The sequence below is a fragment of the Tachyglossus aculeatus genome, chromosome 8, assembly GCF_015852505.1.
Source record: "Tachyglossus aculeatus isolate mTacAcu1 chromosome 8, mTacAcu1.pri, whole genome shotgun sequence".
NCBI classification, from domain to species: Eukaryota; Metazoa; Chordata; class Mammalia; order Monotremata; family Tachyglossidae; genus Tachyglossus; species Tachyglossus aculeatus.
The window spans coordinates 6,925,810-6,943,199 of NC_052073.1; the positions used below are offsets into that span (position 1 = coordinate 6,925,810).

The following is a 17,390-nucleotide window of genomic DNA, read 5'->3' on the forward strand; positions in this document are numbered from 1 at the left end:
AAATGCCATTATTATTATTATTATTATTATTACTATTATTGTATTGGGTCCTGGTTCTCGGTCTATCAAACCCACCCCCTTGGTAGACCTAAGGGAATCTTCTTGGCTGGAGGGTTGTCCCGTGAGATCCCAGAACCTGAGAAGACTGCTGATCCCGAGGCTATTTTGGAGCCAGATGACAGGGAATAATAGTAATAACAATAATAATAATAATTTTGGTATTTGTTAAGTGCTTACTATGTGCCAAGCACTATACTAAGCACTGGTGTATATACAAGATAATCAGGTTGGACACAGTCCCTGTCCCACACGGGGCTCATAGTCTAAGGAGGAGGGCAGCGTGGCTCAGTGGAAAGAGCCCAGGCTTGGGAGTTTGAGGTCATGGGTTCGAATCCCGGCTCAGCCACTTGTCTGCTGTGTGACTTTGGGCAAGCCACTTAACTTCTCTGTGCCTCAGTGACCTCATCTGTAAATGGGGATTAAGACTGTGAGCCTCACGTGGGACAACCTGATCACCTTGTAACCTCCCCAGCGCTTAGAACAGAGCTTTGCACATAGTAAGCAGCGTGGCTCAGTGGAAAGAACCCGGGCTTTAGAGTCAGAGGTCGTGGGTTCAAACCCCAGCTCTGCCACTTGTCAGCTGTGTGACTTTGGGCAAGTTGCTTCACTTCTCTGGGCCTCAGTTCCCTCACCTGTAAAATGGGGATTAAGACTGTGAGCCCCATGTGGGACAACCTGATCACCTTGTAACCTCCCCAGCACTTAGAACAGTGCTTTGCACATAGTAAGCACTTAATAAATGCCATTATTATTATTATTATTATTTTAGTAAGCGGTGAACAAATGCCATCATTATTATTATTAGGATTAATCCCCATTTTACAGATGAGGAAGCTGAGGCACAGAGATGTGAGGTGACTTGCCCAAGGTCCCACAGCAGACACGTGGCAGAGCTAGGATTAGAACCCAGGTCTTCTGACTCCCAAGCTGGTTTTCTTTCTACTAGGCCACACTGCTTCTCTAGAGAAGATTAGTGTCCGTCAATCAATCAATGGTATTGAATGAGCACTTCCTGTGTGCAGAGCACTGTACTAAGCACTCGGGAGAGTTCATTAGAATTGGGTCCAGCTAACCGGTTATTCTAAGGTGATGCACTGATTTTCACCCTTTGGACCTTGGTTTTAATAATAATAATAATAATAATGGCATTTATTAAGCGCTTATTATGTGCAAAGCACTGTTCTAAGCGCTGGGGAGGTTACAAGGTGATCAGGTTGTCCCACGGGGGGCTCAGAATCTTAATCCCCATTTTACAGATGAGGTCACTGAGGTACAGAGAAGTGAAGTGACTTGCCCAAAGTCACACAGCCGACAACTGGTTTTAAACCCAAAGGGTTCCAGTGAAGAGCGGCGGCATCTTGGCATCTTGAGAAGCAGCGTGATCTAACGGATAGAGTGTGGGCCTGGGAGCCGGATGGACCTGGGTTCTAATCTCAGTTCCACCACTTGCCTGCTGTGTGATCTTGGGCCAGTCACTTCACTTTTCTGCGCTTCAATTCCCTCATCCGTATAACGGGGATGAAGACTTTGAGCCCCAGGAGGAACACGGACTGTGCCCTACCTGATTACCTTGTATCTACCCCAGCGCTTAGTACAGGACCTGGCATATAGTATTCAATCGTATTTATTGAGCGCTGGCTGTGTTCAGAGCACTGTACTAAGCGCTTGGGAGGTACAAATCAGCAACATATAGAGACGGCCCCTACCCAACAACGGGCTCACAGTCTAGAAGCAGTGCAGCTCAGTGGAAAGAGCCCGGGCTTTGGAGTCAGAGGTCATGGGTTCAAATCCCAGCTCCGCCAATTGTCAGCTGTGTGACTTTGGGCAAGTCACTTAACTTCTCTGGGCCTCAGTGACCTCGTCTGTAAAATGGGGATGAAGACTGTGAGCCCCCCATGGGACAACCTGATCACCTTGTAACCTCCCCAGCGCTTAGAACAGTGCTTTGCACATAGTAAGCGCTTAACAAATGCCATCATTGTTTATTATTATTTATTTAGAAGGGGGAGACAGACAACAAAGCAAAACAAGGAGGCGGGTGTCACTACCATCAGAGTGCTCTGCACACAGTAAGTGCTCAATAAATACGATTGATTGATTGATTGATCAGAGTAAACACTTTACAAATACCATTTTGAAAACCAACCAACTAAAACTCTGTTGTACTGTCCCAAGCGCTTAACACCACGCTCCACAGGCCATAAATGATTAATTGATAATAATAATAGTAATAATGGCATTTATTAAGCCCTTACTATCAATCAATCAATCAATTGTATTTATTGAGCGCTTACTGTGTGCAGAGCACTGTACTAAGCGCTTGGGAAGTACAAGTCGGCAACACACAGAGACAGTCCCTACCCAACAGCGGGCTCACAGTCTACTTACTACGTGCAAAGCACTGTTCTAAGCGCTGGGGATTACAAGGTGATCAGGTTGTCCCGCGGGGGGCTCACCGTCTTCACCCCCATTTCACAGATGAGGCCACTGAGGCCCAGAGAAGTGAAGCGACTCGCCCAAAGTCACACAGCTAAGCGGCGGAGCTGGGATGAGGTCGGGAAGCTGCCAGTTTCGATTTTACTACGCTGACTGGGAAGTTGTAAATCCTGTCAGATAACTGGGATGGGCAAGGTCAGGAAGGGAGTTCAAATCTGGGGGCGGGGGGGGCTTGCCTCTTTGGCAGTGGGCGACTGCGGCTAGTGACTCTCTCCCCACCCGCCCTACACCCTGGCTACGGAAGCGGACAATCGGGGCGGTAGGAGAGGGTGGATTAACCACGGTCAGCTATGGAGGGTGTTGACCTGCGGGAGGGAAGCCTATTCCCAACAACCTCAGCATCGAATCGCTGGTTGTCCGGATTGATTCCCGAGCGGCCTAATTCAGGCTGATAAAAACCAGTGACTAAGCTGGGCTGGAACCAAAGGGTTGCAAGTCAGCAGCTGTAAATAGGCCCTCTCAAGGCTAGCCTCCTCTGTTATCAGCGCGGCCGCTCCGGTTCAGTCACGGAATGATGTTTTCCAAATGTTTGCTCAGTATTAGCCCGTCCTGGACCTAATGTAACTTCTATTGAATATTAACAGACACCAACAGAGATCTGCATAGGATGAGCCCCTCGGCTACACCGAGTTTCTGCCTGCCCTTCAGGAAGCGGTTTGTGGCTTTTTTAAAAATGGTATTTGTGAAGCCTACTGGGTGCCAGGCACTCTATTAAGCGCCGGGATATGGGGTTGGACCGCGTACCTGTCCCGCGGAAGGATAGTGGTTTTCATCCCTATGCCTGGTGGAGAGGAAAGAGCCCGGGCTTGGGAGAGAGAGGTCGTGGGTTCTAATCCCAGCTCTGCCACTTGTCAGCTGGGTGACTTTGAGCAAGTCACTTCACTTCTCCGGGCCTCAGTTCCCTCATCTGGAAAATGGGGATTAAGACTGCGAGCCCCACGCGGGACAACCTGATTACCTTGTATCCCCCCAGCACTTAGAACAGCGCTTGGCACATAGTAAACGCTTAACAAATGCCATCATTATTATTATTGTACAGATGAGGTCACTGAGGCACAGAAATGACTCGACTGGAGAAGCAGCGTGGCTCAGCGGCAAGAGCCCGGGCTTGGGAGTCAGAGGTCATGGGTTCTAATCCCGGCTCAGCCACTTGTTAGCTGTGTAACTTTAGGCAAGTCACTTCACTTCTCTGGGCCTCCGTTCCCTCAACTGTAAAATGGAGATTGAGACTGTGAGCCCCATACGATGATGATGGCATTTGTTAAGCGCTTACTATGTGCCAAGCACTGTTCTAAGGGCTGGGAGAGATACAAGGTGATCAGGTGGTCCCACGTGGGGCTCACAGTCTTCATCCCCATTTGACAGATGAGTTAACTGAGGCACGGAGAAGTTATAGGGACTGTGTCCAACCTGATTTACTTGTGTCCACCCCAGAGCTTAGTACCGTGCCAGACACATAATAAGCGCTTAACAAACACCACAATTGTTATTATTAATAATAATAATAATGGATTTTGTTAAGCACTTACTATGTGCCAAGCACTGTTCTAAGCGCTGGGAGAGATACAAGGTGATCAGGTTGTCCCACGTGAGGCTCACAGTCTTCATCCCCATTTGACAGACGAGTTAACTGAGGCACAGAGAAATTATAGGGACTGTGTCCAACCTGATTTACTTGTGTCCACCCCAGAGCTTAATACTGTGCCAGGCACATAGTAAGCGCTTAACAAACACCACAATTGTTATTAATAATAATAATAATAATGATAATGGATTTTGTTAAGCATTTACCATGTGCCAAACACTGTTCTAAGCGCTGGGGGGACACACACAAGATAATCAGGTTGCTCCACATGAGGCTCACAGTCTTCCAGATGAGGTAACTGAGGCCCAGAGAAGTGAAGCGACTTGCCCAAAGTCACCCAGCTGACAAGTGGCAGAGCCGGGATTAGAACCCACGACCTCGGGCTCCCAAGCCCGGGCTTTTTCCACTGAGCCACGCTGCTAGTCTAAATATGATTGAAGGAATGAACAAGTGCCGTAATTATTATTCTTATTACAGTGCTCCGCCTACAGTAAGCGCTCAGTAAATAGGATCGACTGAGTGGGTTCTGCTTAAAGAAGCCACCAGCCAGTCTGTCCCATCTTTGGCTCCCGCTTTCCCTGAGCGGGCCAGTGATCGGCAGGGGATGTCGGATACACGGGGAATCTCACTCGCCTTCCTTCTTCATCCCCGCTCGGAAGCACTTCTTCAGACGGCAGTAACGGCACTGGTTCCTCTTGTCCTTGTCCACGACGCACTGCCTGTTGAACCTGGGGAGGACAGCCTGGGTGAGGGAAAGAAGCAGCGTGGCCTAGTGGCTAGAGCCCGGGCCTGGGATTCAGAAGGAGCCGGGTTCTAATCCTACCCCAGCTGCTTATCTGCTGGGTCACCGGGGCAAATCACTTCACTTCTCATCTGTAAAATGGGGATTAAGACCGAGAGTCCCACGTGGGACATGGACTATGTGCAACCTGACAAGCTCGTATCTTCCCCAGCGCTTAGAACAGTGCCTGGCACATAGTAAGCGCTTAATAAATACCATAAAAAAGAGAGGGGGACCATGGAAATCCTGGTAGAGGGGGTGGAAGGGACCAGACCAGATTACTAGACTGTAAACTCGTGGGCGGAGAACACGTCCAACATCTCTGTTTCTGTTTCTAGACTGTGAGCCCACTGTTGGGTAGGGACTGTCTCTATATGTTGCCAACTTGTACTTCCCAAGCGCTTAGTAATAATGATAGCATTTATTAAGCGCTTACTATGTGCAAAGCACTGTTCTAAGCGCCGGGGAGGTTACAAGGTGATCAGGTGGTCCCACGGGGGGCTCACAGTCTTAATCCCCATTTTACAGATGAGGTAACTGAGGCCCGGAGAAGTTAAGTGACTTGCCCAAAGTCACACAGCTGGCTATTGGCAGAGCTGGGATTTGAACCCACGACCTCTGACTCCAAAGCCCGGGCTCTTTCCACTGAGCCACGCTGCTTCTCTGTACAGTGCTCTGCACACAGTAAGCGCTCAATAAATACGATTGATGGATTGATTGATCTCTGTTGAATTTTATTCTCCCAAGCATTTAGCACAGTGCTCTGCACACAGCAAGCGCTCAATAAATCTCAACAAATACTGTCGATTGAGGCCTCAGTTACCTCATCTGTAAATTGGGGATTAAGACTATGCGCTCCACATGGGACAGGGACTGTGTCCAACCCAATTTGCTTGTATCTACCCCATCGCTTAGCACAGTGCCTGGCACATAGTAAGTAGTTAATAAATTCATTCATTCATTCAATCGTATTTATTGAGCGCTTACTGTGTGCAGAGCACTGTACTAAGCGCTTGGGAAGTACAAGTCGGCAACATATAGAGACGGTCCCTACCCGTATTGTTATTTGATACCTGTTTACTTGTTTTGATGCCTGTCTCTTCCCTTCTAGACTGTGAGCCCCTTGTGGGCAGGGATTGTCTCTCTTTATTGCTGAATTGTACTTTCCAAGCGCTTGGTACAGTGCTCTGCACATAGTAAGTGCTCAGTAAATATGATTGAATGAATGATTGAATGAATAAGGGTTTAGTACAGTGCATTGCACACGGTAAGTGCTCAATATATACGATTGAAATACGATTGAATGAGGGTTAAGGGGGCAGGGGAAGGAGGGGAGTATGGACTCTTAGACTTGGTGCTCTCTGCCTCAGTTTCCCAGCTGAGAAGAGCTTTTCCAATCAGGAATGAATTGTTCTTTCAGGGATTTTGGAAGGAGGAGGATAATTCTTACTGTCCGCCTCATCACTGCTGGGGGACTCCCTCTTCCCCTTGGGGGAACAGACGGCTAAGGGGTGGGGCAGTGGCTGGAATAAATATGATTGAATGAATGACTGAATGAGGAACCTCAGCACTTCAGAAATCACATTTACAGCCACAAGGTTATTTATGGACTTCAAAGCTGCTAAGTCTCACCCAATTTATGGCTCTCAGTTGAACTCTGTATCAGACTCGGTGAGGAACGGGGATTTTACATTTGTTTATTCATTTGTTAAGTAGTAATAATAGCAATAATAATAACGATGGTATTTGTTAAGCGCTTACTATGTGCCAAGCACTGTTCTAAGCAGTGGGGTAGATACAAGGTCATCAGGTTGTCCCACGTGAGGCTCACAGTCTTCATCCCCATTTTCCACATGAGGTAACTGAGACCCAAAGAAGTGAAGTGACTTGCCCAAAGTCACACGGTGGTTAGTGGTGATTAGTGATTAGTGATTAGTGATTAGTGGTGGAGCCGGGATCGAGTGCTTAGTCCAGTGCTCTGCACACAGTAAGCGCTCAATAAATACGATTGAATGAATTAGAACCCACAACCTCTGACTCTCGAGCCTTGGCTCTGTCCATTAAGCCATGCTGCTTCTTGAGCGTAGACTGTGGGCAAAGCTGTTTGCTGAGTGTTGGGAGAAAATACCCTGATGAGGATTAGACCCAGACCCTGGATCCAAACAGGCTTTAAATTTAATAATGAGGGTCTAGACAATTACTTTCCCTTACTTCAAAGCCTTATTGAAGGCCCATCTCCTCCAAGAAGCCTTCCCTGACTGCGCCCTCCTTTCTTCTTCTCCCTCTCCCTTCTGCGTCACCCTGACTTGCTCCTTTTATTCATCCCCCCTCCCAACCCCACAGCACGTATGCCCATACCTGTCGTTGATTTATTTATATTCACATCTGAATGTTATATACATTCAGTTACCTCATCTGTAAAAAATGGGGACTAAAAGTGTGTGCCCAATATGGGACAGGAACTATACCCAACCTGATTAACTTGTGCTTAGAACAGTGTTTGACCCACAGTAAGTGTTTAAACAAGTACCATTATTATTGTATGTCTTTCCCCCCCTCTAGACTGCAAACTTGTTGTGGGCAGGAAATGTGGCTGTGTGTTGTTATATTGTCCTCTTCCAGCGCTTAGTAGTGCTCGGCACCCAGTAAGCGCTCAATAGATACGATTGATTGACTGGAGGAGGTTGGTGATGAGCGTTTCTTCTTCCGTGTTTCTCTGGTTGAATGGTTTTCTTTGGTTAGCGAGTGGTGGGATCCAAGGCCTACAGGAGGGAGGGGGGAGGGAGGCTACCACAGGCCAGTAAGCGCTCAATAAATACGATTGATGATGATGAAGTTGGCAACATCCAGAGACGGTCCCTACCATGTATATAAGTTTGTACATATTTATTACTCTATTTTACTTGTACATATTCTATTTATTTTGTTAATATGTTTTGTTTTTTTGTCTGCCTCCCCCTTCTAGACTTTGAGCCCGTTGTTGGGTAGGGACCGTCTCTATATGTTGCCAACATGTACTTCCCAAGCGCTTAGTACAGTGCTCTGCACACAGTAAGCGCTCAATAAATACGATGGAATGAATGAATGATGATGATGATGACCCCAGGAAGTGGCTATCTCTGAATCTGGGGGTTCCTGGGCTACTCCTCTGCTTCCAAAATGCATCGGGCTTGGGAGTCAGAGGTCTTGGGTTCTAATCCCGGCTCCGCCCCTTGTCATATGTGTGATTTGGGGCAAGTCACTTCACTTCTCTGTGCCTCAGTACCCTCATCTGTAAAATGGGGATTAAGACTGTGAGCCCCACGTGGGACCATCTGATCACCTTGTATCCCCCAGTGCTTAGAACAGTGCTTGGCACATAGTAAGCGCTTCACCAATGCCATCATTATTATTATTATCGGGAAACTCACCATCTCTTCTCCCAGTGTCACATCAGCCTCCAGGGTCAGGGCGGATTATGGTGGTCCCCGCTCACCCCGCCTTGACCTCCCTCAGTCAATCAACTAATGGCATTTATGCCCTTCCGTTGCACACAGCACTGTGCTAAACGCTTGGGAGTCTATAATCAAGTTAGTAGACACAATCCCTGCCCTCGGAGAGCTTGAAATCTAGTGGGGAAGATGGACACTAAAATAAATTACAGCCAGGGGAAGAAATAGAGGGTAGTCTTCTAGACTGTGAGCCCATTGTTGGGTAGGGACCATCTCTATATGTTGCCAACTTGTACTTTCCAAGTGCTTAGTACAGTGCTCTGCACACAGTAAACGCTCAATAAATACGATTGAATGAATAAAGATCCTTAGGAAAAGTGCAGTGCGGGTGATGAGGATGAGTGCTACCGGAGGGGCTATGAGAGATAAATCAGGGAAGGTCTCCTGGAGGAGTTGGGCTTTTGAAGGGCTTTGAAGACAGGGAGAGTCTGGGGCCTGCGGGATATTCATTCATTCATTCTTTCATTCATTCAATCGTATTTATTGAGCGCTTACTGTGTGCAGAGCACTGTACTTGGGAAGTCCAAGCGGCAACATATAGAGACGGTCCCTACCCACCAATGGGCTCACAGTCTAGAAGGGGGAGGCAGACTACAAAACAAAACATGTAGACAGGTGTCAAAATCATCAGAATAAATAGAATTATGGCTATATGCACATCATTAACAAAAGAAATATAGTAAATACATACAAGTAAAATCAATAAAGTAATAAATCTGTACAAGTATTTATACAGGTGCTGTGGGGAGGGGAAGGAGGTAGGGCAGGGGGGTGGGGAGGAGGAGAGGAAAAAAGGGGCTCAGCCTGGGAAGGCCTCCTGGAGGAGGTGAGCTTTGGGGCTTTGAATTGAAGGGAGGAAGAGAGCTAGCTTGGTGAATGTGTGGAGGGCTGCCACATAATACTGTTGGTATTTGTTAAGTGCTTACTATGTGAAAAGCACTGTTCTAAGCGCTGGGGTAGATACAAGGTAATCAGGTTGTCCCACGTGGGGCTCACAGTGACCTTGGGCAAGTCACTTAACCTCTCTGAGCCTCAGTTCCCTCACCTGTAAAATGGGGATTAGGACTGTGAACCCCACGTGGGACAACCTGATCACTTTGTATCCCTCCCAGCGCTTAGAACAGTGCTTTGCACATAGTAAGCGCTTAACAAATGCCAACATTATTATTATTATTATTAATCTAGGCTAGGGGAAGGACGTGGGCAGGGGGACGACGGCTGGACAGGCGAGAACGAGGCCCAGTGAGGAGGTTAGCGGTGGCAGAGGAGCGGAGGGTGCGGGCTGGGCTGGAGCCCACTGTTGGGTAGGGACTGTCTCTATATGTTGCCAACTTGTACTTCCCAAGCGCTTAGTACAGTGCTCTGCACACAGTAAGCGCTCAATAAATATGATTGATGATGAGAAGGAGAGAAGGGATATGAAGGGGGAGGGAGTTCCAGGAGGAAGGGAAGGAAGATGAGAACGAAGCCCGGGTTGGCCGGAGAGGAGCAAAGCATGAGGGCTGGGATGAGGCGGGAGAGGAGCGAGGATAAGGAGCGGTGAGGGAGCCGATGAAGTGTCTGAGGGGCCTTCGGGGAGTCCTCTAGCCGGGCTCTGTGGGACAGAACAGGATACACTGGGTGCCTGGTGCCACCTGGGCATCAGTGATAGGTAGAACGACCCGCTTCCTGTGCATTGCGTTCCCTCCATGATGGGGTACGATTTGTATACGAGGCATTTGGGATGTGCCTTCCTGGGGTCTGAGCTACAGTGGGGGAGCAGGGAATGGTCTGACCCCGGGACTTCAGGCACAGCCTAGTGTCAAAGAGCACGGGCTTGGGAGTCAGAAGACGTGGTTTCTAATCCTGGTTCCTCCATTTATCTGCTGGGTGATCTTGGGCAATAATAATAATAATGATGGCATTTATTAAGCGCTTACTATGTGCAAAGCACTGTTCTAAGCGCTGGGGAGGTTACAAGGTGATCAGATTGTCCCGGGGGGGCTGGGACAATCTTAATCCCCATTTTCCAGATGAGGTAACTGAGGCCCAGAGAAGTGAAGTGACTTGCCCAAAGTCACACAGCTGACAATTGGCACAGCCGGGATTTGAACCCATGACCTCTGACTCCAAATCCCGTGCTCTTTCCACTGAGCCATGCTGCTTCTCAATTGTATTTATTGAGCTCTTACTGTGTGCAGAGCACTGTACTAAGTGCTTGGAAAGTACAAGTCGGCAACATATAGAGACAGTCCCTACCCAACAACATGGGCGCAAGTCACTTAACATCTCTGGGCCTCAGTTACCTCATCTGTAAAAGGAGGATTAACAGTGTGAGCTCCCATGTGGGACAACCTGATTACCCTGTATCTACCCCACTGCTTAGAACAGTGCTTGGCACATAGTAAATGCTTAACCAATACTATAATTATTATTAGTAGTATATATGTACATATTTATTATTCTATTTATTTTATTTATGATGTGTATATTTATTTATTTATTCCATTGATGCTATTGATGCCTATTTATTTGTTTTGATGTCTGTCTCCCCCCTTCTAGACTGTGAGCCTGTTGTTGGGCAGGAATTGTCTGTATTTGCTACTGAATGGTACTTTTCAAGCGCTTAGTGCAGTGCCCTGCGCACAGTAAGCACTCAACAAATACAATCGAATGAATGAAGGAATTCACTTCTCCGGGCCTCAGTTCCCTCAGCTGCAAAATGGGGAGTAAGCCTGTGAGCCCCATGTGGGACAGGGACTGTGTCCAACCTGATTACCTTGCCTCCACCCCACTGCTTAGAACAGGGCTTGACACATAGTAAGCACTTAACGAATACTATCATTATGATGATTATGATTATTAACAATCCTGGGTGGGGAGAGGGTGTGAGCCCGGCTTCTGGACCTTGAACCCGTTGTTGGGTAGGGATTGTCTCTATCTGTCGCCGAGTGGTAGTTTCCAAGCGCTTAGTCCAGCGCTCTGCACGCAGTAAGCGCTCAATAAATATGACTGACTGACTGAATGAATCCTACCTCCCCGTTCCTCGGCTCTTTTGGTGTTTTCCAGCCGGTGAGGAAGATGCAGAAGCCTTCTTCCCTCCAGCCACCCCCTCTGCCCACCCCAGGGAGCGGTTCGCCCGGCCCCCTCACCCTCTCTGCCATCCCCCTCCCTTCTCACCTGCAGGAGTACATGTGATTTTTTCTCACGCTCCTCCGGAAGAATCCCTTGCAACCGTCGCAGCTGGAGGCCCCATAATGCTTGCCCGTGGCCCGGTCTCCGCAGATGGCACACAGAGCGCCGATGCCCAGGCTGTTGGGGGCACTGAGGTTGACTCCCTCGGACGGGGAGACGTCTGGGGCGGAAAGAGCCGGGGAGGGAAGAGGAGGAGGTGGAGGGGAGTGCATCAGTACATCGTCATCATCATCATCAATCGTATTTATTGAGCGCTTACTGTGTGCAGAGCACTGTACTAAGCACTTGGGAAGTACAAATTGGCAACATATAGAGACAGTCCCTACCCAACAGTGGGCTCACAGTCTAAAAGGGGGAGACAGAGGACAAAACCAAGCATTCTAACAAAATAAAATAAATAGAATAGATATGTACGCCCCAGAAGATGCCTCTTTTATGAGATTTGTTACAATAATGATGGTATTTGTTAAGGGCTTACTATGTGCCAAGCACCGTTCGAAGCACACTATGTACCAGGGACCGTACTAAGCGCTAGAGTAGATACAAGGGAATCAAATTGGACACAGTCCATGTTCCACATGGAGCCCACGGTCTTACACTCCAGTTTACAGATGAGCTAACTGAAGTCCGGAGAAGTGAAGTGATTTGCCCAAAGTCACCCAGCAGACAAGTGGTGGAGCCGGGATTAGAACCCAAGTCCTTCTGGCTCCCCAGGCCCGGGCTCTAGCCACCAGTCTATGCTGTTTTTCGTGTCACCCCTCCTGGTCAGAGATCTAGCCTAATATGGAGAGGGGGTGAAGCTTTAGGGTTTCCACTCCATTGAACCTAAGCATAATAATGGTATTTGTTAAGCGCTTACTATGTACCAAGCCCTGTGCTAGACACAAGGCCATCAGATTGGACACGGTCCCTATCGCCCACGGGCTCACAGCCATTATTCCCGTTTTACAGACAAGGCAACTCAGGCACAGAGAAGTGAAGCAACTTGTCCAGGGTCACAAAACGGGCAAGTGGCAGAGCCAGGATTAGAACCCAGGTCTCCTGACGTCTGGGCCCAGGCTCGTCCATCAAGCCACACTGCTTCCCTAGTTTCTGTATTTCATTTTTTTTTAATAGCATGCCCTAATGGTTAGAACATTGGCCCAGGAGTCACAAGCCTCCATGTTCTAGTCCCGGCTCTGCCACCCGTCTGCTGTATGACCTTGGGTTAGTCCCTTCACTTCTCCTTGCCTCAGTTGCTTCATCTGTGACTGTGAGCCCCATGTGGGACATGTGTCCAACCCGATTACTTCGCATCTACCCCAACGCTTAGAACAGTGCCTGACACCCTGACACATAAGTACCATTTTTAAAAAAGAAAAAAAAAAAAGAAAAGCATTCCTTAATACTGTCACTGCTAAAATGGATGTACGTCCATTTTACAAATTGCCCTCAGTTGGCCTTGGTTGAAGAGGTGGTTGAGCGCACTTGTTGATAAAAGTTGGAATGTGTCAAAAGTTCCTCGTTTCTGGAAAAATAGAGTGTACATGCCTTGGGGCAGGGAACAGGTGATTCACTCCTGTGGTACTTTCCCAAGTGATTAGTTTGGTATTTAGCCCTCAGAGAGTGCCCAATAAATGCCATTATCATGCCCAGGCCACCCTCTGGAAAGAGATTGGGGTTTCCTCAGCTCACGGTAGATCATTAATATAAAGCCATGGTGATATCTGAAATTTCAAACCCAGTTTTATCCCAATTTTTAAAACACACAACAATGAAGATGATAGACCAAAATCAATGGCAAAACAAGAGGAAACTCCAGGCCTCAGGCTACTCGACGATGAGGACTTGGCTCAGACAAGAGCTGAATCAAGCAAATCAGAGAATCACCCAGAGGGGTGAAGGTGGTCAGAGAATTGAGAATCTGCTGAGGACCACAGAAGAGCCTCTTTAAGCTTTCCTTGCGAGCATCGATTATGTCTACCTACCTTACTGAACCCTACTCTCCCAAGCACTTAGTACAGTGCTCTGCACACAATAAGTACTCAATAAATATCATCAATTGGTTGACTAGAGGAAGACACCGAGACAATCTACACTTTCAGGCTGGACTTCTCAGTAATCAATCCATCAATCCATCAATGGATTTGTTGAACCCCTCCTCTGTGCAGAGCACTGTACTAAGCGTTTGGGAAAGCACAGACAAGTTAATCAACAAAAACCCTATCCCGGAGGAGCTGATTCTAGCAGAGTGTGACCCTGGTGAGACAGAGAGGGAAGTTCACAGATTGGAACTATGGGCAGGGTTGGCGAGAGTCTACAATAATAATAATAATAATGGCATTTGTTAAGCGCTTACTATGTGCAAAGCACTGTTCTAAGCGCTGGAGAGGATACAAGGTGATCAGGTTGTCCCAAGTGGGGCTCACATTCTTCATCCCCATTTTACAGATGAGGGAACTGAGGCTCAGAGAAGTTAAGTGACTTGCCCAAGGTCACACAGCTGACATGTGGCAGAGCCGGGATTAGAACCCATGACCTCTGACTCCCAAGTCTAAGCCACGCTGCAGTCATTTATGAGCCAGAAGCTACCAACTCTGTTATATCGTACTCTCCCAAGCGCTTAGGATAGTGCTCTGCACACAGTAAGCACTCGATAAATACCATTGATTGAGCAGATTGTGATCCATAGAAATCAAAACTAACATCATACCGCCACGTTTTAAAACTGGCAATCGGTTGTGCCTGAATTTTCAAAACCACCCATAAAACCAGGTAATTTACTCCGATATTTTGTTGTTGCTTTTAAACCTTGAGTCGGAGGCGTTTCCCACGAGGTGGTTCCAGGCTGGAGAATTCCAGGTCAGGGAAGCCACTGGGAGAAACCAAGGAGCGGGAAGGCTAGCGGCAGCAGGGAGAGGGAAAAAGAAGCAGACTTGCTTCTCTTTGTATTATTAATTATTATTATCATTATGGTGTTTGTTAAGCACTTATTATGTGTCCAGAACTATTCTAAGTGCTGGGATAGGTAGAGGCAATCGGAGCTTTTCTCGGAGCCTGGATCTCTGCAGAGATCTCTCCAGCCCATGCGACTCCATGGGTTTTATAGCGAGAACTGGTTTGGAGTTGAAGTCAAGCGAGCAGAACCTCCGAAGGGCCAAAACTATCCCTCCTGAAGGACACCAGGCTAAGGGGTTGGGGAAGCCCAGACAGCCCCAGAAAAGCTGAGAAGAAAGACACACATCATTTATTCATTCAATTGTACGTATTGAGCACTTACTGTGTGCAAAGCACTATACTAAGCCCTTGGAAGAGTACAATATAACAACAAACAGACACATTCCCTGCCCACAGCGAGATCATAATCTAGACATCAGGTCTCCATCCCCACCAAGGGAGCTAGAAGTTTGCTCCTTGTAATCAGTGGTATTTATTGAGCGCTTACTATGTGGAGAACACTGTGCTAAACACTTGAGAGATTACAATAGAACAGAATCCGTAGACATGTTCCCTGCCTGTAATGAGCTTACAGTGTACATTCCCCTTGGGGACAGGGACCATGTCCACCAACTCTCTTTTAGTGTACTCTCCCAAGCGCTTAATATAGTGCTCTGAACACAGTAAGTCCTCAGTACAGCAGTTCTTCCTTGCTCCAATGTCAGCTGTTCCTGGCCGAGGATTGGAGGCAAGCTCTGCGGTGGCTTTAATAAAAATCAATCAACAATCACTCAATCAAAGGTATTCATCGAGCCCTTACCGTCTGCAGAGCGCTGTATTAAAGCGCTTGGAAATGTACCATAAAATCAAATTGTTAGACGCCAACAGTCGTATTTATCAAGCGCTTTCTGTGTGCCAAGTTATGTCCTAAAGTCAAGGGCAATCGCGATCTGACATGAATAATCAAGAGAGGTGGCAGAATCTCTGAATGGAGGAAAGGGACTAAGCTGACGGTCTGCGAAATTCACACTTCTTTCAGCTCCAGAATGGTGTCTAGCTTGTCTTTTCTCCCTCTTGATAATGATGGTATTTTTTAAATGCTTACTATGGGCCAGGCATCATGCTAAGCAATGGGATTCAAGATAACCAGATTTGATGCAATCTTTGAACCATGTGAGTGTCACAGTCTAAAGGGAGAGAAAACAGGTATTTGACTCCCATTTTTACAGATGAGGAAACTAGGGCCCAGAGAGGGTACTCATTCATTCCTTCTTTCAATCATATTTATTGAACACTTACTGTGTGCAGAGCACTGTACTAAGCGCTTGGGAGAGTTCAATACAACAATAAACAGACACATTCCATGTGCACCATGAGCTTAAAGTCTAGAGTGGGGGAGACGGACATTAATATAAATAAATAAATGGCTGGGAAGGGGGATTAAAAAAGGTAGCAAAGCAGAAGGGAGTGGGAGAAGAGGAAAGGGGGGCTTAGTCAGGGAAGGCCTCTTGGAGGAAATGGGCCTTCACTTAGGCTTTGAAGCCAGGGAGAGTAATTCTTTGCTGGCTTTGAGGAAGGAGGGTGCTCCAGGCTAGAGGAAGGATGTGGGCGAGGGGTCATCTGTGAGATGGATGAGATTGGGGCACAGTGAGAAGGTTAGCACCGGGGGAATGAAGTGTGTGGGCTGGGTTGTAATAAGAGAGGAGCGAGGTGAGATAGGAGGAACAAAGGTGATTGAATGCTTTAAAGCCAATAGTGAAGAGTTTTTGTTTGATTCGGAAGTGGATGGGCAACGACTGGAGTTTCTTGAGGTGTGGGGGAACACGTCCCGAGCGTTTCCGTAGAAGAATGATCCGGGCAACAGAGTGAAGTACGGACTGGAGTGGGGAGAGACAGGAGGCTGGGAGGTCAGCGAGGAGGCTGATTCAGTAATCCAGGTGGGATACGATGAGTGATTGTATTAATGTAGTAGCACTTGGATGTGAAGGAAAGGGCAGATTATAGAAATGTTGTGAAGGTGGGACTGACAAGATTTAGTGACGGATTGAATATGTGGGTTGAATGAGAGAAAGAAGTCAAGCATAACGCCAAGGTTATGAGCTTGTGAGATAGGAAGGATGGTGGTGCTGGCTACAGGGATGGGAAAGTCAGGGAAAGGATACGGTTTGGGTGGGAAGATAAGGAGCTCTCGTATGTCTTTGAACGTGTTATGTTTGAGGTGTCAGGAGGACATCCAAGTAGATGTGTCTTTTAGGGAGGAGGAAATGCAAGGCTGTAGAGAGGGAGGGAGATCGGGGCTGGAGATGGAGATTTGGGAATCAACTGCCTAGAGGTGGTAGTTGAAGCCATGGGAGTGAACTAGTTCTCCAGGTGAGTGGTTGTAGATGGAAAATAGAAGGGGACCACAAACTGAACCCTCAGGAACTCCCTCAGGGGGTGGGAGGGAGAGGGGGAGTCCATGAAGGCAACTGAGACTCATCTAACTTCTCTCAGCTTCCGTTTCACCATTTGTAAAATGGGGATTAAGATTGTGAGCCCCATGTGGGACGTGGACTGGATCCAACCTGATTAGCTTGTATCTTCCCCAATGCTTTGTACAGTGTCTGGCCCTTAGTAAGCACTTAACAAATACCATTAAAAAAGAAAGGGTGGAGGAGACCTATTTGACTCCAGTCACTTCCCTGCACCTTCCAGGGTCTCCCAACACCAGTGGAAACTTGTTGCCACGCAAACCCCATTTTGTCTTCTGTGTGACTTTGGGCAAGTCATTTCACTTCTCTGTGCCTCAGTTGCCTCATCTGTAAAGTGGGGATGAAGACTATGAGTCCCAAGTGTGATAGGGACTGTGTCCAAAGCGATTTGCTTGTAGTCACCTCAGCGCTTAGAA

General features: G+C 47.6%; 1 protein-coding gene across 1 annotated transcript in view; it reads right to left on the reverse strand.

Moving 5' to 3' along the window:
- The window catches only part of HNF4A (hepatocyte nuclear factor 4 alpha), a 40,486-nt gene that overhangs the window by 17,951 nt on the left and 5,145 nt on the right, over nucleotides 1-17,390 (reverse strand). The window contains exons 2-3 of the mRNA XM_038750559.1: nucleotides 11,573-11,747; nucleotides 4,775-4,869 (exon numbers count right to left, since the gene is read on the reverse strand). Coding sequence (XP_038606487.1) covers nucleotides 4,775-4,869; nucleotides 11,573-11,747 — 270 coding nt within the window. The remainder of the gene's footprint in view (nucleotides 1-4,774; nucleotides 4,870-11,572; nucleotides 11,748-17,390) is intronic.